The 27,710-nt window shown below is 36.7% G+C and overlaps 2 protein-coding genes across 4 annotated transcripts; both read right to left on the bottom strand.

Annotated features, from left to right (window-relative positions):
* Positions 1–807: 807 nt before the first annotated feature.
* LOC131435557 (CTD nuclear envelope phosphatase 1 homolog) lies at positions 808–24,528 on the bottom strand. Of its 3 annotated transcripts, none has more exons than XM_058603574.1 (5): positions 23,852–24,527; positions 10,732–10,980; positions 5,027–5,209; positions 4,765–4,959; positions 808–2,589 (listed from the first exon to the last, which is right to left on the bottom strand). In XM_058603574.1, exons 1-4 carry the CDS (start codon positions 23,954–23,956, stop codon positions 4,768–4,770), a joined length of 729 nt encoding a protein of 242 aa, XP_058459557.1. In that variant the 5' UTR covers positions 23,957–24,527; the 3' UTR covers positions 808–2,589; positions 4,765–4,767. The 3 variants fall into 3 exon arrangements, with proteins under 3 accessions (XP_058459557.1, XP_058459555.1, XP_058459556.1); XM_058603572.1 differs by having other exon boundaries at positions 10,732–10,989; positions 23,852–24,526; XM_058603573.1 differs by lacking the exon at positions 808–2,589 and adding an exon at positions 3,990–4,390 and having other exon boundaries at positions 10,732–10,989; positions 23,852–24,528.
* Positions 24,529–25,123: 595 nt separating this feature from the next.
* Positions 25,124–26,413, bottom strand: LOC131435790 (charged multivesicular body protein 6). The gene is made up of 4 exons (XM_058603988.1): positions 26,191–26,413; positions 26,025–26,134; positions 25,480–25,910; positions 25,124–25,416 (listed from the first exon to the last, which is right to left on the bottom strand). Exons 1-4 carry the CDS (start codon positions 26,263–26,265, stop codon positions 25,376–25,378), a joined length of 657 nt encoding a protein of 218 aa, XP_058459971.1. The 5' UTR covers positions 26,266–26,413; the 3' UTR covers positions 25,124–25,375.
* Between the last annotated feature and the right edge of the window lie 1,297 nt (positions 26,414–27,710).

Raw genomic sequence — 27,710 nt, forward strand, 5'->3', positions numbered from 1 at the left:
GTGTGTTGCAAATAGCAATAACTTTACGTCTGCTTAGCGGTTCAAATTGAATTGTTTAAGTTCGCAGTAAGCAGTTCAGTTTGAACTGCTCTGCACTGACGAGTCTAAGACGAAACGTAAAGATAGTGAATCTCTATTTATCAACGGGAGCGGAAGTTTACAAAACAAACTTTTGCTATAAATATTATTCTAAATACTTTTTGAACGCACTTGACGTAAGATATTGGTAGCTGAAGGTTCTAAATTCCTAAAATTAGCTTTAGAAGCCTAGATAGTGTTTCACAATTATCTCCCAATTTTTCGAATTTAAATCAACAGATTGGAGAATTTTAAGATAACATTTTAATGTCATCATGAACGGTCGTGTCTCGTATTTTTTTTCAATAGTTTCAGCTAGACATCAGTCATCACTCAATGTAGAGAATAATAGGGAAAGATTGGCGATATTGCCGCTGTAATCGGAAGAGAATAAATAAACGACAAGAAACTGTTATTTGTAGGTCAGACTTTTTTCAACGTACCTGTTTGCCTTCATACCATCATAAACAATAAACATGTAACCAATTGAAGAAGTAGAATGAAGGAATCCCAGCATTTGTTTTAAATACCTAATTTGTATCTTGTCGGAAATTCCTATTTAAAATCAGAATAATTACGACGAATCATTCTCTTGGTTATGTTTAGTTATGATGAATTCACAAGTGATTTTTTTAAACAAGATTTTTGGACATTAATGTCCTTGTTAACAAACAAGCAAGAATTTCGGAGAATTTTAGACCCAGTCCCAGTAAGCAACTTTGTGATAGCTAGGTTGTTCATTTACTGCTTTTTATTTGGGATTTGTTTTCTGATGATCATTCTATCAAACTATATTTACAAATTAATACCTATTACTTTTTAGCAGTAGTTGTAGTAGTTGAATAATTCATTATTTGTTTGTGTTCGCTGTGTATGATTTTTATCCAGCTGCAAGAAAAGTTTTCATATTTGCATTGAATCCTGGATGACACAAATAGCTTTCTTTTATCTGTATTTTTTTTAGTTTTCCATGATTACATTGTTTTTCAAAATAGCTCTTTACTGATTTGCACTTATTTATTTTTCACTAATGCTAGTATCAAAAAATTTCGCCGCTGTTAAATTAACCGTTCCAACCCTGACGAACAACTTTCTTAGTAGAAAAGTTAGAACAGTTTAAAACCGATAAGAATTGTAGATGTTGGAATAAACGTAACTAATAATGAAGAGAAAATAACGACAATCATTAACCATTAGTAAAAAACATACTTCCAAAGACCTAATCGTCCTCTCCACCTTTTATAGGACTGGAAATGATCAGTTTCACGTTTATGGCAAATAGTAGTAATCAATTTAAATAAATTTGTATGCTTTTTCGTCAGAGTTCGTTGATTCGGTTTTTACGAGTAATGATAGCCTCTTGGATTGAATGTAACTCGAGAGCTGAGAAAAAATTTACGGAATTACAGTTCACAAGATAATACAGATTATGCAATACTTTTTCATTCAGTAACAGAAGGACTAAGTCATGACGAGGACGTTATTATTGCAAATTCAGAAAGAGGAAGAGTTAGCTCTTTTAGCTTCTTTCGGACACAACCAATATTGTTCAATAAGTTCGTTTTATTTGGTTTCAGCAAACGAATCTACAACTATCGATAGTACTGACTCGAGCTATACCCGACATGATGACATGGATAGAAAAATAATTTCTACATGAAAAATGTTGTTGTTTGCTTTGATTTTAAATTCCGGAGGACTTGAACTAACATGAATTTGCTTTCAGTGTTATCGATTGATGAGTGGTTCCATGTCTGTAAGATGACTTAACTACTACAAAAGATCTTTATCCTTTTTATTTTTCATTTTGTTCAGACATAGAAGGTAACGTTACAATTCTAGTTTGAGTCATTCCATATTCAACTTATCAATACTCACATTTTGTTGTTCTTAAGTATTCACTGTTTTTTTGTTTCTATTATACACTCATGAAATGGTACAATCATCCGTATAAATAAATTTGTCTTCAACTTGTTCTTAGCTATTCAAACAAACAATCAAGTAAGCTAATCGATCAATGTCAGTGACACATATATGTTTAACCAGCATTAACGTGCTGTTACTTGTTCATCGTTCAGATTTCGAACGATTTTCTTTGTAATGCCATTACTAGAACGGAAGAATTAGGATCCGAGTTGTACTGTACTCGATTTTCATGACGGAAACAAGACTTCTTGAATCGACTGCATAATGTGAGTTATAAACGTAATTCATGACTGAATGAATGTTTAAAACAAAAATAATAATAATAAACGAGCACGACGACGTTTGTTGGTACGAACGATCAAATAATCAATAATACGAAATACACTAAGTATTATTATTTAAATTAATAGGTTTTCATTTTTCTTTAGTTTACTATTTGTAGTTTAATTATTTTTACTTATATTTCAGGTGTTTTCATCGACGAATTTTGCTCTTTCATCTTAGGATGAAAAATTAGAATAAAATAAATGAATATTTGTAAGATTTTAGAAGTCTCACAGCGCACCACAAAACATTACTTAAATTCTGTAAGTAAAGCAGATAAAGAAATGCAGATTAGTTATCAAATGCCTAAATAAAAGTGTTTTTAAATGACAACAGTACATAATGAGAAAATACAAAACACGATTCGCAAAAGACACTGATGTAAACATGTGGATAAGTCATGGTCATGATAAGTCCGATTTAAATTAAAATCACACCAAGCATAGTTGGACACTGTTGGAAAAGTAATAACCGATATGCGCGTCGACTTTTATGTTTATTTCCTATCCGATTTCAATCAATATAATTTGCAGATCAATTCCAGAAATAGGTAGAACTTCATTAGATTTCACATAGCCTACGATTTCTGTGTGACAAACAATCTGTTTTGCATGGATGAAGAAACCATTTCGACTGATTTTATAAATAAGGATAGACTATTTTTACATGAACTTCAAATTCAAACCGTTGTAACTCGAAAACTCTCCTAATAAATTACAAAGATTCGCAAAAAAACGTTTCGGATAATTTTAAATCCTGATAAGTTTTAAATAAAATTATTGTACAAATCAAGATGGCTTTTTGGTCAATTGGTTTTCTCGTCAAAATATTTCTTTTTCGTTAAATGCCAACGTTTCGAAAATGATACCTTCGTCTTCAGGGCAAAACGACTTCAAATAGTTTTCATCAAGCATGGTGTAACATTTATAATTGTTGGTTGAAAAACGGCTACTCTACAACAAACACTTCCCACGCACATCGACTTCGATTGAGCACTGATGTGCGTGGAAAGTGCTTGTTGTGGAGTAGCCACAACTATTATAAATGTTACACCATACTTGACGAAAACTATTTGTAGTCGTTTTGCCCTGGAGATGAAGGTATAACCTTCGAAAGGTTGGCCGTTGAACGAAAAATAAATGTTTTGAAGACAAACCAATTGACCAAAAAGGCATCTCTTTATTTGAAACAACATTGATTGGTTGCACCCGCATCAAATAAATTATTGTACAAAAACATATATTACAAATGTTTTGCAAGTAGCATTAACTTTACGTCTGCTTAGCGGTTCAAGTTGAACTGATTAAGTTTGCACTAAGCAGTACAATTTGAACTGATCTGCACATATGAGTCCAATACGACACGTAAAGCAAAATAATGTTAGACTTTCTTTTTTTTGTGTTTAATTTTTTTGGTCGAATTTCTAACACTCAAAAAAGCGTTCATGCTTTTTGCGGAAACCTTTGTTACAGTGATTAAATAATTTATTACCACATCATGTTTGAATTTTCTATGAAATTTTCAAAAGACCATATAAGCAAAAAAAAGCTCCCGAAAAAAAATATGAACGCATTTTCGAGTATTAGTAATATAACCAAAATAGATAAATTTGAAAAAAATAGAACGTCTCATTTTCTTTTAAATATTTTTTTCTTAAACTCGAATTAATTCGTTGCGATTTTAAGGCAAAATATTTAGGTAGACACAATATGGTCCTAATTAAAATTTCCAGTAAAATAGGAAGAATTTTCAAGTATTCTACTGCGTGATAGATTGATATCAAATCCTAATGCTACGTGATTGAATGATCTTTGTAAACCAACAATAGCATTGTTAGCACCGTTATTAGTTCGTCGTAAAGAAAGTCGAAGAAATACACTGTTGCGAAGAGCACGGCGAACGTTGGAATTAATTTCAACAGGAGCAAGACAGGGCAGTCAATCTTATCATTCAAAACATTTGCTATTAATAAAGCACGTGCAACATCTCGTCGAACTTGTAGAGTATCGAGACCGATTAGTGACCCGCGACTTTTGTAGCTTGGTAGTTGGTGCAGTTTCAGCTATTGGGAGAAATTTTCATGCAAAAATACATATGTCAATCTTGAGTCGAATTGGTCTCTTCACCCGTGAAAAAAAGTGTTTGTTTTACTGAAGACATATAAAAAGTTGTTAATTTTTGTAATAGCTAGATGTTGATCACACATGACCATGAACCTCGTAAATGTAAATGTAAATAAAATTTTCCTGTTTTAATGAAAATAACCGATTTTCTTGTGTAAACGGAAAGACCACTTTTTATAAACCAGTATCGGGAGATACTGTTGTAATGATTTTCTGTTTCTTTACAATGAAACAAATAAAATTGACCATTTTTCCAAACCTTCGTCGAAACCGTGATTTTTAATCATATACCTAAATTCGTCTGCTAACTTACCTGCTACCATAAACGGTGTAGATGTAGATTTCGCGATAGCACTGATCGTACGTCGTTGGTGAACCTTAGGGCGTCTAACAGAGGTAACAGTGACAGTAAGCAAATGTCCATCGGGTCCGAGAACCAGGATTTGATCGGTATTGCATTGTTTGGAAAACATCGATACGCACCGGGCGAATTATCTATTATGAATATCTGTAAAAAGCAATGCACTTCGGTTAAAAGTACTTGTGGAGAGGCAGCTACTGCTACTGGTAATTACTCTATTCAGATCGCCGCATATCGCCGACAGATCTTTTGTGTACGAGCCAAAATCGGGCGTACAGTGCTGCCGGTAATAACGCCTTTTCAGAATATTTCGTCCGTTGTCCAACTTGTCGGCGACCGCTGCGCCGTAAATCTCCATACTGGCGGTGAAGACTACTAGATCGTACCATTGCGATACCTGAAAAGTTAAGCCAATTCAAATTATGACAGAAGAAAATAAGAACAATCAGTTCACAGTTCAAATCGTTTCAACCGGATTACTTACAATTCACTGCTATCGGTTACGGTAGCAAACAGCGATAAGTGTATCAATAAACGTAATGGTAGATGTATCAAACGTCAAACAAATATGAACAAGATTGACATGGCGATTGGCAAAACGTGTTTTAAACCAAATTATCTCCGAGTATATAATGTGCAAACAAGACACGTATTTGTATCAGTAGGTTGTAATTTGATTAGATTTGTCGATCAAATAAGACAATATGGGAGGTAATGGTTTTACGTTGTTGAATGTCAGTAATATGTAACCGATTTTTTTGAAAGAATATGTTGGATCACAAAATGATGATCTTAATTTGGGAATCATTAGCACAACCTCGCGAGAGATTGAATGAAGCCGTCACGGTTCCAGCGGTTGTCTGTGTCCTTACTCAATGGAGAGAGATGTTCATTAGCGTTGAACAAAATTAAGAACACCGCGAACTTTTCGTGTTGCAATTAGGAATTTGCAAAATTTGAGCTTGATAGATGAAACTATATTTTCGCAGTTTCAAATTAGTAGGAGATTCAGTATGGAGAAACTAGCTTTGTATGAACAAATCGTCACTAGAAATATGACAATGTGTAGTCATAAAACAACCCAACGGTTAAAAAAAATCGTTATTAAACGTTAATCGATTAGTGACCTAAACAATGGACAGTATGAATGAAAGTAGCAAGCGTGAATTTCGGTAGTAAATGCTACATGTGGATCGCGTTCCTGTCAAAAGCAGAGTCTTTACTACACACAGAGATGGCATTTCACCAGAGTTATACACGCTAGAGTCAGATTTTTGCCACACCAATGATGAAAAAAACGAAGCACCGCACAAAGAGGAAAGCGCACTTCTTCTCAGTGTCGAATAGACAGCATTTGAGTGTGTGCTTGTGGTTAAAGCAGCTGGCGCGAGTGAAACACATTCTCTCCGCACGAATCGCTCACACGTGCTCTTGCCTAAATACACCCAAGTGATCACTGGCGCGTGATTGTGAGCGAACACTTCTGTGAACTTCAATTAAAAGAGAGTAGATCTGGCCTTGCTATGAAAAATTTGCAAGGAAAACCGAAAATTTTACGATATATTGTTTTATTTTGCTGATTTTGCGTGTCCACGCTTCATCTACGAAAACCATACAGCAGAGTGCTCACCGGCGTGTACACCTCTGTGAAAGTATCTGCATCCACCTCAGAGAATTTATTAGCTAATGCTCTAGCACTTTGGTGCGATTCAGTGGAAGAGGTAAAAGGAAATAAACAAACGCACTCATGATGCGTGCACACTTACACAACAGCGGTGTATAAATGTGAAAGAGAAGAGCTCTCGTTGAAGTTGTCAGTGCGAAGGGAAAAATTTTGCTTGCTCTTCGTCACACAGAGGAGATAGACATCTCTGACTACACAACAACTTTCGAACATGCTACAAACTGTAGTGTTTAATACAATTTTCGGTAGGTAGCTCTAGAGGTTGCTACTCGTATGTTTATTGATAAAGTGAATTAGAAAAATTGAATAAAGTGGCATTTTTGCAGCAGTTCCTTATGATCAAAAAAGAACCGGAATTTTCATTTTAAAATTCCCGCGCTTGTCCAATCGGTAAACTTTTATTCTCTCAACGTTGGCAACACTTTTATACACATTTTGTCGAATTTTGACGCATATCGTACGATTAGTTTTTGTTTGGTGTCTATACAAAAAAGTTGAAAAATTTTCGTGTGGCGATTTTTATAATGGATGAAAATTTAGAACAACGTGCGTGCATCAAATTTTGTGTTGCAAATGGATTTAAGTGTTCCGAAACGTTGAAAATGTTAGAAAAGGCCTTTGGTGAATCGTGTCTAGGAAAAACACAGGCATACGAGTGGTATAAACGCTTCAAAGGTGGTCGTACAAGCTTGGATCATGATGAGATCCCTGGCCGCCCAACAACATCTGTTACTGAAGAAAACATTGAATCGGCGAAGCAAATCGTGTTACAAAATCGTTCTGTACCGATTAGAGAGATTGCTGTGTTGTTGGGCATCTCTTATGGATCAGCCGAACACATTTTAACTGATGATTGTGTCGCAGTTTTTGGAAAAAAAAACTCAACCAATATCATCAACCAAGCACCGTACTCTCCAGATATGACCCCGTGTGACTTTTTCCTCTTCCCCAGACTCAAATTGACATTGCGGGGAACGCGTTTTGAGACCATAGAGACCATAAAAGAGAATTCGCTGCGTGAACTAAAGGCCATACCATCGGCGGCCTATAAAACTTGTATGGAAAATTGGATCAAGCGTTGGCATGCATGTATTGCCGCAGGAGGAGAGTACTTTGAAGGCGATAATAAAGAAATTTATTAAAAATTGTAATTTTGCGTTTTACCTACCGCTCAAACTTTAGAAAAATTTTCCGAGGCCCGGAGGGCCGAATGTCATATCCCAATCGATTCAGCTCGACGAACTGAGCAAATGTCCGTGTGTGTATGTGTGTGTGTCTGTATGTGTGTTGTCAACAAAGAGGTCGAGATCTCAGAGATGGCTGGACCGATTTTGATCAAATTAGTTTCAAATGAAAGGTCTCCCCGTCACCCTGAACGCTATTGCATGGTTTTGAGATCGGATGTTTACTTTTTGAGTTATACGAAGTTTTATGTCAAAATTTCCAGTTTTTTGACAGTATCTGTCACAATTGACCTTGAAAACAGAATATATTTTCAGACTTAGATTTCGCACGGTAATAGCTATCCAACAAGCCATAGATTGTTAAAATCCGTCCATTTTTAACTGAGATATCGAAATTTTTGTGTAAGCGACTTTTTCCCCTATTCCAGCAGTTGAAGTTTTGAGCGCTGTCTGGCAAAGAAATGCTTGGGAGCAATATAAAACACGACATTCATTTGTTTCCAAGTACCAAAAAGGCTGTGTACAGCATGATATTTCGCCTCGGACCGATTTTAGCACGGTTCGTTTTTGGCAACATAATCGTTCGAATATAACAGGTCGCCTGAAAAGTTCGTATCGTTTCTATGAGAGGGCGCCACTAGAATTAAATCCATACCATTTTCAGTTAGTACCAACCTTCAAAAGATACGTGTATAAATTTGACAGCTGTCTGATTATTAGTTTGTGAGATATTGCATTTTGAGTGAAGTTACTTTTGTTATTGTGAAAAAAATGGAAGAAAAGGAATTTCGTGTGTTGATGAAAAAAAGTGCCACCGATACCAAAAAATGGATTGATGAGTGTTACCAAACTCTGCACCGGGCGAAGCAACAATTCGTAAGTGGTTTGCAAAATTTCGTACTGGTCATATGAGCACCGAAGACGATGAACGCAGTGGACGTCCAAAAGAGGCTGTTACCGATGAAAACGTGAAAAAAATCCACACAATAATTTTCAATGACCGTAAAGTGAAGTTGATCGAGATAGCTGACACCCTAAAGATATCAAAGATATCAAAGGAACGTGTTGGACATATTATACACGAATATTTGGATAGGAGAAAGCTTTGTGCAAAATGCGCGTGAGCTCACAATCGATCAAAAACAACAACGAATTGATGATTCTGAGCAGTGTTTGGAGCTGTTATATCGAAATAAAACCGATTTTTTTCGTCGATATATAACAATGGACGAAACATGGCTCCATCACTTAACTCCGAAATTCCCACTTTACACACGAAATTCCTTTTTTTCCATTTTTTTCACAATAACAAAAGTAGCTACACTCAAAATGCAATATCTCACAAACTAATAATCAGACAGCTGTCAAATTTATACACGTATCTTTTGAAGGTTGGTACTAACTGAAAATGGTATGGATTCAATTCTAGTGGCGCCCTCTCATAGAAACGATACGAACTTTTCAGCCGAACTGTTACCTTATGTAAACCAGATGATGGCAGAATTTTAGAGTTGAAAGCAATTCCATATTTATATTGATTTAAACTACTTACAGCAATAAATGTTGGAAGAACATAACTTCCATATACCATACGACTCAGTTCGTCGAGATCAGCAAATGCGTGTGTGACATATAATTTCACTCAATTTTCTCGGAGATGGCTAAACCGTTTTCTACAAACTAAGATTCATATGAAAAGTAGTATACTCCCAAACAAGGTTCCTGAAAACCTTTTGGATCCGACTTCTGATTGCGGAACCACAGGATGATATGTGAAACGAAATTAAAATAATGCAATTCATTTTTCTCGTAGATGGCTGAACCGATCTAAGATTCAAATGAAATCTAAGAATCATCTATGATTCAAATGAAAGGTCTGAAAATCCTATAAAACATCTTACTTTTTAGTCAGATCCTACTTCCGGTTTAAGAGATACAGGGTGATTAGTATAAAAATGTTCATTTCACATAAATTAATCAGGTTTATCGGGTTTGCAGATTTGGATAGTCAATTACCAAATAAATTTATTTTAGTTTAAGCGGTATTCGTTTTTGGATTCGGAATGTAATCCCAAATTTTAATTCGCACTACGATTTGTCAAAGATGTCTACACACTGTTCAGGTGAATTTAACTGATTTCGGCTACACCGATTCTAGAATTCCAGTTCCAGTATCGAATCGTTTCTCAAAGCTCAATAATTTTCTCAAAAAGGCCAAATCGAACTTCAAAAACAAAACTTCAAATTAAAGGACTTGTGGTCCCATACAAAATTGGTAAATTTTATCCAATTCTGGAATTACAGGATGGTGAGTTTTTAGATTTCATACAGATATAGAAGATGTGAATTGTTTGGAGTATTAATTTATGGTCATACGAATCATTTTGGGTTATGCTAGTTCCTGAATACCGGCTCTGGAAGCACCATAAATAATAGCGAAAAACTCTAAAGTGAAACTTACTTCGACATCTCATGGAATGTTCAATCGATTGTCACACGTTAAGATTGAAATTCGATACGATTTGCAGTTTCGACAATACAGGGTAATGAGTGATTAAAATCTCAATTTGCCGTTCAAAACGACGATAATTAAAATAATGTCATGAGAACTAAAACACCGAAGAATGTCCATGCAAAAACCACATGCGGATTGATAAAAAAAAGGTATCATCTCACTGCTAGGTGGATTAATCACGTTTTTGATTCACAATTGGAAATCTTGATTTACATTTTCATGCGCAAAATAGGCTTATTTCCACCTCTGGTTTAAATTGTGTTTTGAGGAGTGAATTAATTTAGATTTAATTTGTATTATGTTATAACTTTTTTTGTCATTATTATTTTGTGCGTTCCATTCAATGTTAATTGGTTTTTTGGTTAACATTGACTTTCGTCTGGTCTGGAATGGAATGATTTTTCTGCTCTCCAATCTGTTTAACGTTTAATACTTTAAATCCCCGTGTTACATTTGTTATTTTTTTTACTCAGAATATTAGCAACCAATATGGTGTATACCTACTAAACTATGAAACCAATAAGCAAAATACTTACAATATCCAGAAAATAGTCCACGTGGGGTCGCTTGTGGACGAAGAAGCGCACCGGGTGCCGGTCGATGGTGACCTTGACGGTGAAGTCGTGCGGCGTGCCGGGTTTAACGGTGTTCCGTGGCATCGCATCGTGGTGTGAGTGTATCAGTGTTTCGTCCAAATCGAGCACCAGGGTTTTCCGCTGGACCATACTGAGCCGATGCCGGGAAACCGGTGACAGGGGAAACAGTTCATATTTGACCGGTTGATGCTGTACAAACTAAGTCAGTTGATTATCGTAGGAAGAGAAAAGTCAAATCATTTGGTGTAATGGTGGTGGCAGAGCGTGGTTTTTTGTGTTTTTCAGTTAATAATTAATCGATTTCAATTAGCAAAAAAGCAGGAGGTGTTGATATGAATACAAAACAGTATAAACACAATACTAATTCAGCATTGAGTAAATATTTTCCGGCGATTCTTTCTCCATTGAAACTTATATGCGATAGTAACTAATTTAAAATGATGTGCATTTATTCTTTTATCAAGTCATGCATAAAAAAATCTCTAAATTGAGTACAGTAAATTTGAGTAGCTATTAAACAATGGTAGGTTTTTTTCAAATTCAATAATTTTTGAATTTTAACAGCGATTCAAATGCTACCTTCAACATGGTTAATTTCTGAGTTGGCCTCATTCTAATCGGAAGTCATTGTGGTGCTTTTCACTCATCGCAGGATAATCACAGGCGCTCGTCCGTTACAGTTCTTCGGTTCAGAGGTCACTGTGGTTGATCAAGTTAAATACGTCGGGGTTATTCTTGACTCAAAACTGAATTGGTCTGCTCACATTGACTTCAGGATTAAAAGAGCTTGCATGGCTTTCGGCCAATGCAGACGAGCTTTTGGAAAATCATGGGGACTCAAACCCAGATACATTCATTGGATCTATACAACTATTGTTAGACCAATTTTAGCATATGGATGTCTTGTATGGTGACAGAAAGGAGAAGTCGCGACAGTTCAGTCAAAGCTAAATCATCTCCAAAGGATAGTCATAATGGCGATGACAGGAGCATTCACGACAACTCCTACTGCTGCTCTAGAGGCGCTACTGTGTATTAAACCACTACATGTGTTCCTAAAACAAGAAGCATTATCTTGTGCATACCGTCCTAAGGTTACAGGGCTTTGGAACAGTAACCCATTAGATTATGCTACCAGCCACACTCGCTTGTGGTCTCAAATGGTTACGTGGGATGAGTATTTACTCGCTCCTAGTGACCTAACTCTCACATGCAGTTTTCCTTTCAAAACATTCAATGTGAGCTATCCTCTTCGTGAGGAATGGTTGTCTGGTTGTCTGGAACGACAACTTGATCAACACATAGTTTGTTATACGGACGGTTCTCTGTTGAATGGTCGTGCTGGTGCTGGTGTCTACTGTCGTGAAATGAGGCTGGAACAGTCTCATTCACTTGGTAGATACTGTACTGTGTTCCAAGCAGAAATCTACGCGATTCTATGTGGAGTACAATCGGCACTTCAGCAGAGGATCTGTGGTAAACGAATTTATTTTTGTTCCGACAGGCAGCCTTAAAAGCACTCAGTTCGAATGACTCACGGTCGAATCTAGTGATCACATGTCGAACTCAAATTGAAGACCTCAGCATTTCAAATGCTGTTTACTTCTTATGGGTACCCGGCCATTCTGGTATTATTGGAAATGAATGGGCTGATGAGTTGCCTAGAGCTGGTGCAACGAATGATTTCGTTGGTCCTGAACCAGCTTTACCACTTTCAACTAGTTGGATAAAGTACAAGATTCGTTCTTGGGCTGCATCCAAACATGCCAGCTACTGGCGCAGCTTGCAAACTTGCGCTCAGACAAAAGCATTTCTACCAGATTTAAATCTGAAAATGTCAAAGTGTCTACTGCATTTCTCCAAGCATCATTGCAGTATTCTGGTCAGAGCTCTGATGGACATTGCAAACTCAATTATCACATGGCTACTATCCAACGTGCTGAATATTATTCGTGTGATTTGTGTGAATTCGATTATGGTACTTCATATCATCTGATATGTAACTGTCCCGCATAGACGCAGCTACGTATCCGGGTTTTTGTTTCTCCATACATGGTTGAGTCTGTGTATGCGGAGCTAAAATTGAAGGATTCTCTCGTTTCTCACCCAATGTGGTAAGGAGCTATAGTCAGAAGGGTTCATCGTTCTTCCTGGAGTAAATGAATCCTTTCTGTATTCACCTTAAATAGGGTTTAGCAGATTGTTTGGCATCCTTTAGGGGGTACCGAATTTACTTCTGCTCGTACATACTGCGAATCGTTCTGCATTCTTCCGGGAGTGCAGAATGATGTCGCTTTTGTAAGATCTCTAAATCCTCTCGGGGGTTGGAGGTTTTATTAACAGCAGACTGTTCGGGACCTCGTAGAGGTTCGGAATTTACTTCTGCTTCCACTAAATGTGATCCCCAGCAGATTGTTCAGCATCCCTTAGGGGTGCAGAATTTACTTCTGCTTTTATGTGTTTTTGTGTCGTCAATTTTTCCCATCCTCCTAGTCCAACCCTTACCATTTCCTTTCAATCCTTCCCTCTTATATATCGGGAAAATGATGCTAAAAACAAATTGATGGCAAGGCACAAATCTCCAACTATCAAGGGGAACGTGCCATTTGAGCCAATTTGTTCTGATTCCTGATTCCTAAACAAACAACGAAAAGGAAAACGTTGGGGTCTGGTTTTTTATATTTTGAAATTGTATGCAAAATTTGAAAAAAATTGGCGCAGTAGTTTATGAATGACGACACGGACTTTCAAAACATGCTTTCGAGAATAACGCGTTTAAAGTTTATTGTCTATAAAATCGAAGGAAACGATTTATTACTCAAGGGAGCACGTAGGCTCTAACATTCTCTAAAAGCCATATTTTGTCTTTTGTTTTTTGTTATAATGAAACATTTCGAGAATGTTTTGTTAAGTTTTTAAATCAATCGAAGCGGAAATCTTGGGCCTGTGTGCGCAGCTCTTATTTCTTCGTAGTATGAGATCGGCAAAGATAAAGGCCCATAACTAACTGAGTTTTGTTCTGACAGGCTTCAAAATTTCACAGAATATTCTTGAAATGGTTTTACTATCAGAAAATAGAAAGAAAATAATGAATGATATTTCAAATGTTCGATTTAAAACTACCTGCAAGCCGCTAAAAATTGATGGACGAGACACGGGGTGTTGGCCCAATTTCCAATGGACAATAAGTTATTTCAACACTTGTACTGAACATTTCGCACTAACGCAAAATTGGGTATTGTCTCTTACTCTTCGATTGTTGAAAAAAATAATTATGCTAACAACTGTTACTCATAGGTGAGCTAGTAATATTTTTCCCGGGTTTTCACTAAAATTCCCGACTTTTTCCCGGTGAAATCAAATTCCCGACTTTTTCCCGGTTTTCCCGGTCACTTGCCACCCTGCTATATAGACTTATAGAAGTACTTGAAAAAATAAAAATAATTGGGAAAGAAATTCAAAACCACCGTAACTAATTGGCAACTAATTAACAACAAACTATCCACTGGGTTTCGATTTGTTTCCAAGCTTATTTAGGAGGGATGCTTCGTTAACTTCATATGAACTTAGAGAAGTACTCGAAAGAATTAAAAAAATTGTGAAAGAAAATCGAAAGCGTTGTAACTAATTGGCAACTAATTAGCAACAAACTGTCCACTGGGTTTTCGATTTTTTTTTTCAAACATATTAACGAGGGGTGCTTTGTTAACTTCATATGCTATACTCGAATAAATACAAAAAATAGGCAGTTTCAAAATCACCGCAACTAAATAGTAACAAACTATCTACAGGATTTCGAATCGTAGCCTTCATATGAATTAGGCGAAGCATACAAAAAAATTGAGCTACTAATTCAAAATCACCGCAGCGAATTAGAAACAACTTACCCATCGGGTCTCGAATTGTTTTCAAGCTTTTTTAGAAGAGGTGTTTCATATGAACTAAGCGGAGTACTATTTAGCAACTAATTAACAACAACTTATCCACTGGGTTTCGATTTTTTCAAGAAGCTTATTCAGGAGGGGTGCATTGTTAAATTCATATGACTTTAGAAGACAGCAAAACAATACGACATTTGTAGAAAAAGTTATTAAAGGAAAACCGACTCAAGGTCCGAGCAATGGCTCACTCCTTAATATATCTAGCACCACTCCTGCTAGTGGTAGTAATATGATTGTGCTTTCTTTTATTACGCTATAACGGTTGATTTTAGTTGTTTGATAACTTCACAAAAGTTTTTCAGCTGAGTATGAGGATTATTTTTAAGTGACAAGTCATGTTCCAAGACTCACTGTAAAGACACAAAAAAGTCTAACATTTTAATTTGAAGAAATAGGTTTTAGGAATCTTCTACAATATTTTAGATAAACTCAAATCCAAGCACATTAAAGGGAAGTCACATCATGTTACTTTCACTAGCAACAGTGGTGCTAGATATATTAAGGAATGAGCCATTGTTCAGACCTTGTGTCGGTCTTCTGAAGTTTTCTTCCTCGTTACTTTAAACCGTGGGCGCGAAAATATAGTTTCTCCGATCGGGCTAAAATTTTGCATAGTGCTTTAGGGACCCATAAGAAAAACGAAAAGTTTGTTGGAGCAAGAAAATAAACATTTTCATCTTTTTCCCATACAACCTTGTCCCACCCTAGTGTGCATTGAGGGGCTCAAATATGAATCAATTCCTAATGTGGAGCAAAGCAAATTTAGCAGAAATATGAAATAATTTATAGTGATTTTAGTGGCTAAATTTGGCTTTTGAGGTAACGTCACTACAAATGAGATGAGCCGTTACCTTAGTTGACGACACAAAAAAGTACGAAATTTTCGAAGCAGATTATAAAACTATGGGACCTGGTTATTTAATGGCCCAAAAAACTTACAGCAACTATGACAGTCTCCCGATTCCGGTTCCGGAAACAGTTATACAAAATGTCCGATATGAAACTTGCATCGATTTCCCGTGAAATGTTATTGAGAAAGGCACCGTTACACCACTAGGTGGATTGAAACCGGCTTTTTTTTACTGAGAGTTTCAAAAACATCCAACTTCAAATTAACTTTAGGTGATAATTTTTTTCTGTTGCATTTTAATCGAGTACAGTCTTTAAAATGTATGTTATCTTATCAGTTTATATCGAAAGCTGAAACAATGAAGATAATAAGTAAAATCTTCGCAAGATATTTTGTTAGTTTTTGTGTTTCTCAAATAAGACTGACTTGCGATTCGTGGCAGCGCGGTGCGTTAGAACTGATTACATAAAGTGTCCGTATATCACACGAAAAGCGACCAAGCTACTGGAGTTGGGAGTGAAGCATTGTAGAATACACACTGCTGAACTCGTTCTAGGTACCCTTGACGATGGATAATGAACCCCGGCGGCATTGCCACTTACAACTTACTATGCAATCGGAACTTTTCTTACTACTTATCATTCATTAATGCAGCGCAGCGTACGACATACAGGTGTTTCCTCATGCTAGTAATTAAAAATATTCAATAAGCGTTATGAACACATGTTCGGTTTGTGGGTAGCTCCGATATTAAGTCGCACTGGGGCTTATCCGTGGAAGTTGTTCGTTTTAATCCGGCGTCAATTGAATCGATCGTTTTGTACCGAAATTATTGCGCTGATTGGTATGATTAGTATGACGAGAAAAAAAAAATCACCTATCAACTGGAAGTTCAGCTACTCAAAAAAATACTAAAAATAGCTATTTCATATACCGGCCATCTGATATAACAGAAAAGATAACACACACAAAAAGGTGTATGCCGTCGTGTCAGAAGATTTGTTCAGTAAAATGAAGGCTCAAAGTCCGTCACATTGCGTTTGAATTTAGCAAAACATTCCGAAACAAACCGAATCATTCCGGCGCATATGAAAAAATCATGTGAAAACAGGAAACGACAACAATCAAGAATATATGCGAAATATGCTGCCCAAATAGAAAATAGCCGCTCATCCCGCTTTCGTGAAGTCAGTCCCACATGTCCCACTGATAGCGGAGAGATGATTAGAGCGACCGATCACAACCGGTGTCGAGGTTGGCGCGTTGATTGAGGTTTATTCTTTGTTTTGCTTGACGTGATGTGACTTCTGAACTTTGACGAGCGTAACGGAGTGCATTTGGTGGCAAATACTATGTAAGCTATTAATATTAGTCTATATTATTCTAATTTTAATTGCTAAGTGATTTTACGGTATCCAATCAATCAAAAGGGTTGTTCGTATGCGTGTCCTTTGGAACATGTACTGTTTTAAGTCGAAACACTTCCCGCGTGGTTTAACCAGAAGTTTTTCAATTTGTACCGCTCGATTTAACTGTACCAAGTCCCAATTTACTGAAAGCTAAGCTGTTCGAAAAAACAAAACAACAACATAAAAATAGCTTTCGCACATTACGTTTTAAGCGACTGCCACACATTCAAATGAGTATGATGATATACCGGCGCGTAGCGGCTAACAGGAATCGAGTTAGAAAAGGCTTTGTTTATGCGGTAGATTGCTTTCATCATGCACGTGCTGCAGACGGTGCTGCAATTCAGGTACCACCACCGACTCTTTCCGAGCATTGCTTTGCACAACACAAAGCATTTGCTCCTACCGCTCCTGACTGGGGTTGATGGGGGTGTGTGTGATTTGTGTTCACAGGATGTCCTGGCAGTTTATTTATAATTTATAAAATCCATGCCGGGTTGTTGAGCATATTCCAAAGTCGCATCAGATCTGGAACAGGAATATTACCCAATAACTTACAACGAAATAAATTATTGATAAACTTTATACTCCTTAAGGTGACAAGACATGCCCTTTGTTAGTTCCGGGAATACAACTTATCATCTGAATCTAATCAGATTGACCATGCGAGACTCGGCGGATCGAAATTAAAGGTAATGGATGGATTGAAGCAGGGTGTCGCACTCTATAATTTATGGTTAATTATAGCGTTCAAACGTGTGCGAAGAAATGGATCCTTCGCCTATAAGTCCCTTTGTTTTGCGAACTGCATTGATATAACGGGTGTTGTTCGCAGAATTTAGGTGAAGACTCTGGAGGATGCTCAACGAGGAAAATTAAATGAACACACGCGTAAGCAGGGTCACTTACGCGTATTCCACGGGAGTGAAGCATCTCCTTCGAACAGTTACATCCAACCATGTAATCAATAGGGAAATATAGGAAATTTACAATCATTAGTCTTATCGGCCATTATCTGATATCTATCTTTACGATACTTCTACAATGCACAGTGAGAAAAAAACCAGGAAACCCGCAAAGAAATCGGGAACCATGGAAAAAGTTTCGGCTACACCGGTTTTATGTTCCCGGGTTGGCGGTTCAGGGTATGAGGCGTTGGTCTTACATGCCAGTTGTCGTATGTTCGAATCCCGACCTGGAAGGGTTTTTAGTGTAAGTAGGATCCATAGTACTAGCCATGCAATGACTCTGTACGCTAAGAATCGGCTGCGAAGTCTGTTTTGAAACAGATAGGTCAAGTTCCACAAAAGGAATGTTATGCCAGGACTTGCTTTGGTTTTATGTTCCCTGTTTCGAAAAGAGTGGTCGAAAACTCAAAAAACTCACTTCATTTTCTCAGAGACGGCTGATCCGATTTTCTGTTTTTTCGGCTGTTTACATTTTGCAAACGTTTATGTCCAGATATTCTTTCTTATTCAGGATTCGATAATTTTATTCTTAAGAATCCCTTAGTAATGTTTATGAAATTACACTCCGCTGGTTCGTTCGTTCTGGTAGAGGCAGATAGTGCAAAACGCATATGGGAACAGATTCTAAGCCAAGTCAAGAAGAATCCGAAGTTGATGACGTTCCGTTATATCCAAGAAACCCTTCAGCAATCAGTTTCCAGTCGAACTGTTCATCGCTGTCTCGTAGCACAAAGATTGAATAACAAAGTTGCATGGATCATTTATCAGCAAAATAAACAAATTGAAATAGTAAAAATTCGCTGAAGAGAATTCAGATAAACCTCTAGAGCTCTGGAAAACGGGTCTTCTAATGGACGAATAAAAACTCAAGGTGTTTAAAAGAAAGTGACTAGTTCGTTTGTGGTGCATGTCGGGTAATCTCATCCAAGGATCAGTGCAACTTGGGAGAGGAAATGTCTGGTAGCCTCGAAAAAATCAATGGAATAATGAGCGCAAATTTTTACTTACTACAAAACTTTCTGGAGGTTTCATTGATCCAGACGGTGCTATCGTAGTGTACAAAGAGCATTTCGCTAGGAGTTTTGCGCTTTTCTATCCGTCGTTTCCGGTGAACGACCGTAACTAGGTTAAAGCCGGGTATAAATAAACGACATAAATTAATTTATCTTTCGGTTATTCAGTAGGTGTGGAACCCATTTACCAACCTTTTGATTTTTTCCCATTGCTCTCAGGTGATCGGAAGTAGCTTGTCGATTGACACTCTACTACACTCAAACTTTTTTTGAGTTATATAAAAAAAATCATTTATCCGGTGGTTTATGTTGAAGACAGTTACAAGCGATTGAGTTAAACGTATGGGTTATCACATTAAATTCGAAGTTAATGTAGAGTTTCCAATACAAGTTTTAACACGTCACAGTCGAACAAATATGTTGTCAGAAATGAACCGAGGTCAAATCGAGCCAAAATACTACGCTGAAGAATACTGTATTAAATCTTTCAATCACTCAGAAACGATTGTATTTAAAGTTGTGTCTAATTTTACAGGGTCCGGCACTCGAAGTGTAACCAATTAAAAAGGCCATAAATTCAGTTTGGAAAATTACTTTTACTTAATTCAAAGTACAAAATGTGTAAAAATAATACAAAATTCAGAATCAATTCACTTTTGCTCGATATGACCACCTTTTGCCTTGATTATGGCCTTGAGACGGTCAAAAAACGAATCGCAAGCTGCCCGAATGTGACTTGGAGGTGTATTTTGGCCCACTCGCGGACAATAACTTTTTTCAGCGCCTCGAGACTGGTGTATCTTTTAGTTCGGACTTTGCTCTCCAAAATGGCCCAAAGAGAACAATCCATTGGATTCGCATCTGGTGAATTCGAGAGCCATTGTGTGGACGTGATGAAGTTCGGAACGTTGTTTTTCAGCCATTCTTGGTTCACTCGAGCTTTGTGAGACGGTGCCGAGCCCTGCTGAAACGTCCATGGTCTGCCACCGAAATGTTTGTCTGCCCACGGCTTCAAAGCAACCTACAGAATACTTTCCCGATAATATGTCGCATTTACCTTGACTCCAGGCTCGAAGGTCTGAAGTTGGTTACACTTCGAGTGCCGGACCCTGTAATTCCAAGCGTATTTTTATCATCCTTCGTTCAAATTTTCTACTATTGGGATATGGCGGAAAAATCAAATTTTTGACTGGTATTACAATAAGAGATCTAAAATTAGAATTAGAAACCATATATAGCTTTCAGCGTCGATTGTGACAGATATTGTCAAAGAACTACAAATTTTTACTAAATAGTTTGTATAACTCGGAGAGTAATCATCAGATCCAAAAACAAAAACAATAGCGTACATACTTCCAGAAAGACCTTTCACTTGCAACTTATTCGGTCAAAATTGATCCAGCCATCTCTGATATCCACAACGTTTGATCAGTTCGTCGAGCTGAATCGATTGTTATATGATACTCCTCCGAGTTTCTCGATATATTGAACAAGAAAATCATCACATGCCACGAATGATTATTATTGGACTGGAAATTCAATGATCAAGTTCAAATGTAAAGGGTGACTTTTTGCTGGTACATTTTTGGCTACACTGTTTTTGGCAGATCATGCGTTAATCATGGCTTGTGTCATTGCCAAAGTTGTACAGTTTGATATATAATTTAAAAATTGTGTTTAGCGTAAACGAAGCTGATTTCTGGTTGAATGGATACATCAACACGCAAAATTGTCGCATCTGGAATGAAGACCAGCCAGACGCATTGCAAGAGCTACCAATGCATTCCAAAAAAGTCACTGTTAAGGATCAAGAGTAAACCAAATTAACTTGTGTTGGTAATTTGTGTATTATGTACATTTTATTTGGTACGTATGTCATAGATCTATGTATTCATATATGCAGTGCAACCAGTTTATCAAAGTGGCTTGCTCGATTGAGTTTCAAACAATCTTTTTTAGCAATAATTTATTCTCAAACGAACGTTTTTGGATGAAATACCAGTTTGATAAATTTTTCACCAACGTTTATTGGAAAATTGCTTACATTTTATGAATGTAGATTTCAATTCTCTAATAAAAAAGTTGGCAACACTTCTTCAATGGATTTGTATTAGATTGCGCTTTCATGTTTTAAATTAAAGGTTCCTATTTTGTGGGTTTACTTAGAGAAGGTAAGTAAATCTTTATATCGCAATAATTTCTGCAAGAGGAAATTCATACATGAATGTGTTTGTTGCTAATTAACTGTGATAGTGGATGTAAGCTGAAACTGAAATATTTTTTCTCGAGCAGTTTCAAGGAAAGCGGAAGAGTTTTAGACTAAGATTTCCGCTTTTCTTGAATTGCAATTTTAAGCAGAATGATCCGATTGGTTTTTTTTACCATATGGCAGATTTATTGATTAAAATCAGGAAAAGAAGCACCGGAATTTGTTTTTACGCACACATTGTTGACATTACTCATACTCTTGCAAAGAGTCTTGCTCCTTAAGTGTAGAGTATGGGTCGGTGGCATTATTCGTGAAACGCCAAAATTGGACCTTGCGCATGGGCCACCTAAAGCAGAGCCGCGGTCAACATTTTCATGAAATCATCTTCGAACATAAAATTATTCTGATCGTTCTATCGATTCCAATAAAGATTTCATCGATTCTCTCATTTTTTAAATAAAATTTTATACCTCTAAAAAATCACCCTTTATTATTACTGATACTTTTGGTTACGGGAATATTATGGAATAAGGGACGCAGGCACTGAAGCGTACTTTTGTGAACTACCCGAATCAATCTGATTAAATTTGTGTCTAAAACCAGTCCAATTTTTTTAGTAAATATTCCTATGAAAAAAAAAAATGTTTTGATGAGACTTATTATTATTATATCGTTTATTTATCCCCGGTTTTAACCTAATTTTAATGAGACTGTTTGAATGATAAGAGACAAGAGAATCACATCGCAAAGTGAATTAATAAGAGTTCTGCCTTTCTCTATAGAAAGGTAATAGAATTTCTGGAAAAACGGACTTTCGATCGGAGCTCCGGAGACCCCTAGTGTTATATACCATTCGACTCAGCTCGACAAGATCGGAAAATGTCCGTATGTGTGCACCTCTTAACTGATTTCAACAAGTTTAGGCTTGTTTGAAAGCTACTATTCGGTCATTGTTCAAATTCGAAGATCAAATGGCCATCTCTTCGGGTTCAAAACTCATTACTGTTCAATTTTCTTGTCTATGGATTAACCGATATCAACAATTTTAGGCTCGTTCGAGACCAATTCTAGTGTCATCTCAACAAAAAGGCAAACAATATTTTAATGAAGTTTGGTCGATAAAAAGAAGGCATTGCCACAGGACTAGGTGGTATAAGAATAGATTTTTTTTCATTCCTATCATAAAGATTTTAAGCTTGTAATCATTGATTCATCTGAACCGAGGTCAGATAAATTATCGGACCCAATGTGAATCCAGGTAGAATACGTGAAAGGGGACAGTCTTACCGATGCCTTCCTAATGCTATGACTACCTCTGAATATAAAATGTACGATCAGTTTAATTTGTCACGAAAATGGTTATTAATAGTATATTCTGTATACAATCCAAAACAACTCGAATGTAATTTAGGAATATTGTTGCCATGATCTAATAATAAATATTTTTGTTAGCAACGAACAAATGTGTTTGAAGTCATCATTCTTTCTGTCTTGCGAACATCTAAACGGCTTGACTAAGCAGCCAGAACTTGATTAATCGCTGGTTCGTTAGCGAATGCACATAATTGGATTTATTTAAATAAATGTTATTAACTCTTTAGTGGAAAATAACGTGTCAAATAACGCTTGACATAAACATACGACGGGTTGTCTGGTGTGTACGTTATCTTTACACAAAAGTGACTTAGGTGCGAAAGAAAGAAAATAAAAACACTTCTACTCAGCAAGTCGATTATGACAAAAATTGACCGCAATAAAATTCCGCCCGTCGTAAAATGCTGATGCTAGCAGAGCGGTTTGTGAATGGGAATGAAAAATGTGAATGAGTATTTTTGATCTACCGTTGGCAGGCTTACTAATTTAGATCCCGCTCTGCCTTCACTTCAAAATTGTCCGCCAATAGCGCACTACACATGCATAATAATGATTCCATTTCAATGTTAATTCTATACGCGGTGAAGAGGTTAAAATGAGTAAATCCCACAAATAGCATAAAAAATTGACAGAGATTTGCGTTCGTATCTCCACTTCGAGTCAGTGGTGATCATTCGCTTCCGCAAATTAAGAACTTCATTATTTCAGATGTAGGGAAATAATTCAGTGATTTTCTAGAAGTAAGCCATAAATTGATCGCCAGAATCATCTTTTAGAACATAATGTATTAGTTAGTTATAAGAAGCGATTCAATCATTGAAGCTGAATGATCGGCGACAAGATCACACATCACAATGAGGAAAAGCCGCATTTGACATAACAAAAACTCGTTCAATTATTCCTTGTAATTATTTTTAACCTAAGTAAATAGAGACACTGGGACTAAATGTTATTGAGCGATTACAGTAGTTTTACCTAATTAATGAAGGCATAAATTAAAGTCTGTGTCGCTTTTTTGGCAATAAGGCGAAACTAACCAACGCGAGGGAACTGATCATCTTTGAATACTTGACACATTATTTGCACATGGTATTGAATTTGGATTCGATTGGAGAAAGAACCGTCGGGTAACCAGTAGCATAAAAGATTTAGAAACTATCAAGCAAGCTTTTGAGCGTTTCGATTAAGAGAAAATTCATCTATGGAAATGAGATAATAATTACAGACACAAACTCATCTTCGTCTAGGTACGGCAGAAAAGCGCTTATGAGAACGTTAAGCAATCGTTCAACTTACCGCCCTAACCTGCCGGTTAAACATATAACAGAGACAGGTCCATATTTTTGATGCCAGCACCAGGAATGCTCGAAAGTTCATTTGAAATTGAGACAACATTGGCATCGTCCACCAGCACAGCTCCTGGATTTTCCCTCTTGCCCGGCCACGGCTCTCTGCGAGGGAGTTGATGCTCAGCTTATTATCCTTGCTTTACAGGCTACCAAAAGTGGCAAGTTTTGTTCCCCAGCTGGATTGTTTTTGTAGAATAATTCGCACAATTCACTGATAATTCAAACTGACTGAGACGCAGACGAAAAGAAAACTACTCGCGCCCGTAAGGAAAATCACATCTTCTTCTTCTCAACTTCGTTGATTGCGGCTAAAAATCGCAGACCCTCTCACACAGCAGGCAGGATGATTTTTTGCGAAAACTTGAGCACTTCTCGATGCAGGTATTTCAGTACACTTTTTCACTGATGACACTCCCGAAAACAAATGTAGCTATACAAAATTTTCCACGCCGCACAGAGACGAACTTGGCTTTAGAAAAAAAACAAAAAAGTACTAAGAAAAACTTTTTTTCTTCGACGAATAACTGAACCGTACTCCTGGTGAGAAATGTGTGACTTGCCACCAAAAAAACTGTCTATGGAAGAAACTTTTGCCTATGGTCACAGTAAAAGCAAAGGCAACAGCAATAGCAACCAGCAGCCAAACGCGCTAGTGTTAGTGAGATCCAGACTATTTTTTGCGATTGGGAGTGTGCGGCGAAATGACAGTTTTATGACAGTTGTTGCAAAAAATTTGACAGCTACTCCCATGTGGTAAATTAGAACGATCATTTATTGGGATTTCTGAAGGGCTTCACACTGGGTTAGAAAATAATCTACGGTATTGGCATATTTTATCAGATTTTAATTTCTTGCTTGCTACGCAAGTAGAGTTTTTTGTCTTCTTAGCGGATCATATTGAACCGACATAACGGTTGCCTTAAACGCTTTTCATGCCGTACCAATCGGAATAAACGGTGCCGTTATCGGCTTACAATTAAGGCTTCAATCGAGTGTCATTTGACTTCAATCTTTCACGGAATGAAACAAGGGCCAACTTCTTACTTAGTATTAGAATTGATCATTAGCACCACTTTATGTCTGTTGATTTCTCAATAAATAAATAAATAAATAAGCACAAATATGTTCATCCCCAAAATGGCCACCATTTGAATCGTAAGTGTATGATCAATATTCCGCGAATTGCACAGCCTGTCCCTTAACTTAGCGACTGTACAAGAGAAAAAAATTATTTGATTTGGTCCAGTACCAAGAGAAACTGGAACACAGGAATATTTATTTGGGTGATTGTATTTACAGTGTGTAAATTATTGTTCGGCAACGTTGCGTTGTGTCAAATATACTATTATGTGTATGTTGCACAAAATTAAAACAAATTAAGTATTTTTTTCCAAAACTTCCAGATCAACTGAAATGTGCAACTGTTAACATTTGACGAGAACCATGTCATGCAGCGATTGGGATTCTGTATTTATGCTTCGAGGGCAACTTTTTTTGCTGAACGTTGAGAATCTGTTGAAGGTTGAATAAATTTGATTACAACTAGAACTAATTAATTGAACGCTTGAAAGATACCCTTCTCTTTTCGCTTCTTCTCGCGAGCTGGATCGTCTTCCGGGACATCTGGCAGCCGTTCACCAATATCTTCTGGTTCAACATCTAACCGATCTTCCGCGTTTTCTTCACCTACAAGTTGCTCCAGTTCTGCCAGGACATCGTCCTCATCATCATCTGTGAGTACTCCGTTAAGCAGGGAGTCAATTTCCTGCTGCTTTTCAATACTTTCTCGCGTTTCATCCATTATCTGTTCAACTTCTTCGATTGATAGCATTTCGTTAACCTTTTTCAGCGCTTCGTTGCCAACCTTAAGACCGTTGATGACTTGCGCTTCCACCAGAGCGAACTCGATGTCAGAGGTAAGTTTTTCTATTGTTTCAAGTTGCGCATCGGCATTCGTGAGCAACTTCTCCTGGTATTTTTTCTTGCGGAGCAAAGTTTTTGCTCGTCTGAAATAAAATTTCAAAAATGAGTAATTGAAAATATAGCGTTACAATCAATAACGAGTTTCGGTTTATTTGATAACAATCGACAAAATTTGTAATATCAATTTTTGTACTCACTCTTTTCGTCCCATAGCCAAACATTTCCTAGCCATGTCACGATCCTTTTCTAATTGTAGTTCGATTCGTTTTTGATATTGTTTCAGTTTGTCTCGTTGTTGTTTCAGTTGCTGTTGGTAGAAAAATGTTTAATATAGATATCTTATCCGGTTTATTGTTCATTTACCAAAATCGCTTTGTCCTGTTCGGTCACTCTGCTCACTTTGGTTTTACTAGCTGACTTTCCGAATAAATTTCCCATCCTTCGTGGATAACTGCGAAATCGTTTCTCTAAAGATCACAGATTTTACTAATTTAACTATATTTCCTAACAAACGATTGAAACAAAGCAGAAAACATTAATCGAATTGAAATTGATGAATCAGGAGAATCCTACTGATTGTTTTGACATTTTACAATGTTTACTACATATTCCTATGTGGTAGATTTAAGATAGATAAAAGATTTCAACATGCAATAGGGTTAGTGTTTTCTTAGACTATTGCTACACTGAACCTAAAGTCGTTGAATATTTTAAAAAATTTATAAAATATAATATTTCTGCATAAAATGTTCAAAACGACGTATGTGACATTTCAACTGAACCGAGAAAAGCGATGTTGAAAAATAATCGCACAATTTTAAATCCTATTTAAAAATGAGTAATTGAAACAACTTCATCTCTTCACTAAATCGTCCAATTTGTATGCGTGCAACGTATCATAGTGACTAATTCACAATTTTCAACTACAAAGATAACTTTTAGGCAAAAACGACACTTACGTCGTTTTGTAATTTGATCATGTACATTGGACAGTAGCATAGGTCGTTTTATTCTGGTTGACTTGACACATAAGTCGTTTTGCTTCTGTTAGTTACGTCGTTTTGCGAAAGTCACAGTGTTCATTCGTCGTTTTGTTACTCGCACTTGTGTGAAAGTCAGTTTTGCTCGAAAACAAGAGCTAGTTTTGCATATCAAGTGGAAAAAATGACAGTCGACTCGTTTTTAGTGTGTTTTGATAATTTTCGCTTTTGTTTGACGAAGGATTCATAACGGTTTCTACGATTGGAAACAAAACAGTTTCTTTCCAAATTAATCAGCGTATTTTTCAACAAGCTTAATAGCAACTCAATCCCAATAAATATCTCCAACTCTACAGCAAGTCTCATCTTCATAATATCACACTAGATCTGCTTTTTCGTGAAAAATTATTTTGTCGTAAGTCCGCGCATACACTTTTGTTTATGCTTTGGTACATTGGTCAAAACATTGCCAATTGACGAAAGTAGCATTAATGATTATTTTTCATTGATTTCGACATACGTCAAATGTGTTGACAGATTTTTTAGTGGATCTATAGTGAATCGAGAAACGGTTTTCGGGTAGTGCGTGTATTAGGACATTCCTAACAAAATGTAATAAAAAGCTCGGTTTGTTTACTTTTGTTACTTAGGTCGTAATGAACATTTTATACAGATTTAATATAAGATATATAAACAATTTGGGCAAACACTTATTCTACGCTTTGAGAAATATTTATAATTATTATTTGATGTTCTGTTTTCATCCCATGTGTTGAACTCATTAATAAGGACTCTTGAATTCAAATGGTTTGAAAGGTAGGATCTAGTGGAAAATCACTCCGCACTTCGGCCGAACTCAAACAAGTTCACGCCCGGAAATTCGAAGATTTAAAAGTTCTTATA

This window comes from Malaya genurostris, chromosome 3 (assembly GCF_030247185.1).
Source record: "Malaya genurostris strain Urasoe2022 chromosome 3, Malgen_1.1, whole genome shotgun sequence".
Lineage (NCBI taxonomy): Eukaryota > Metazoa > Arthropoda > Insecta > Diptera > Culicidae > Malaya > Malaya genurostris.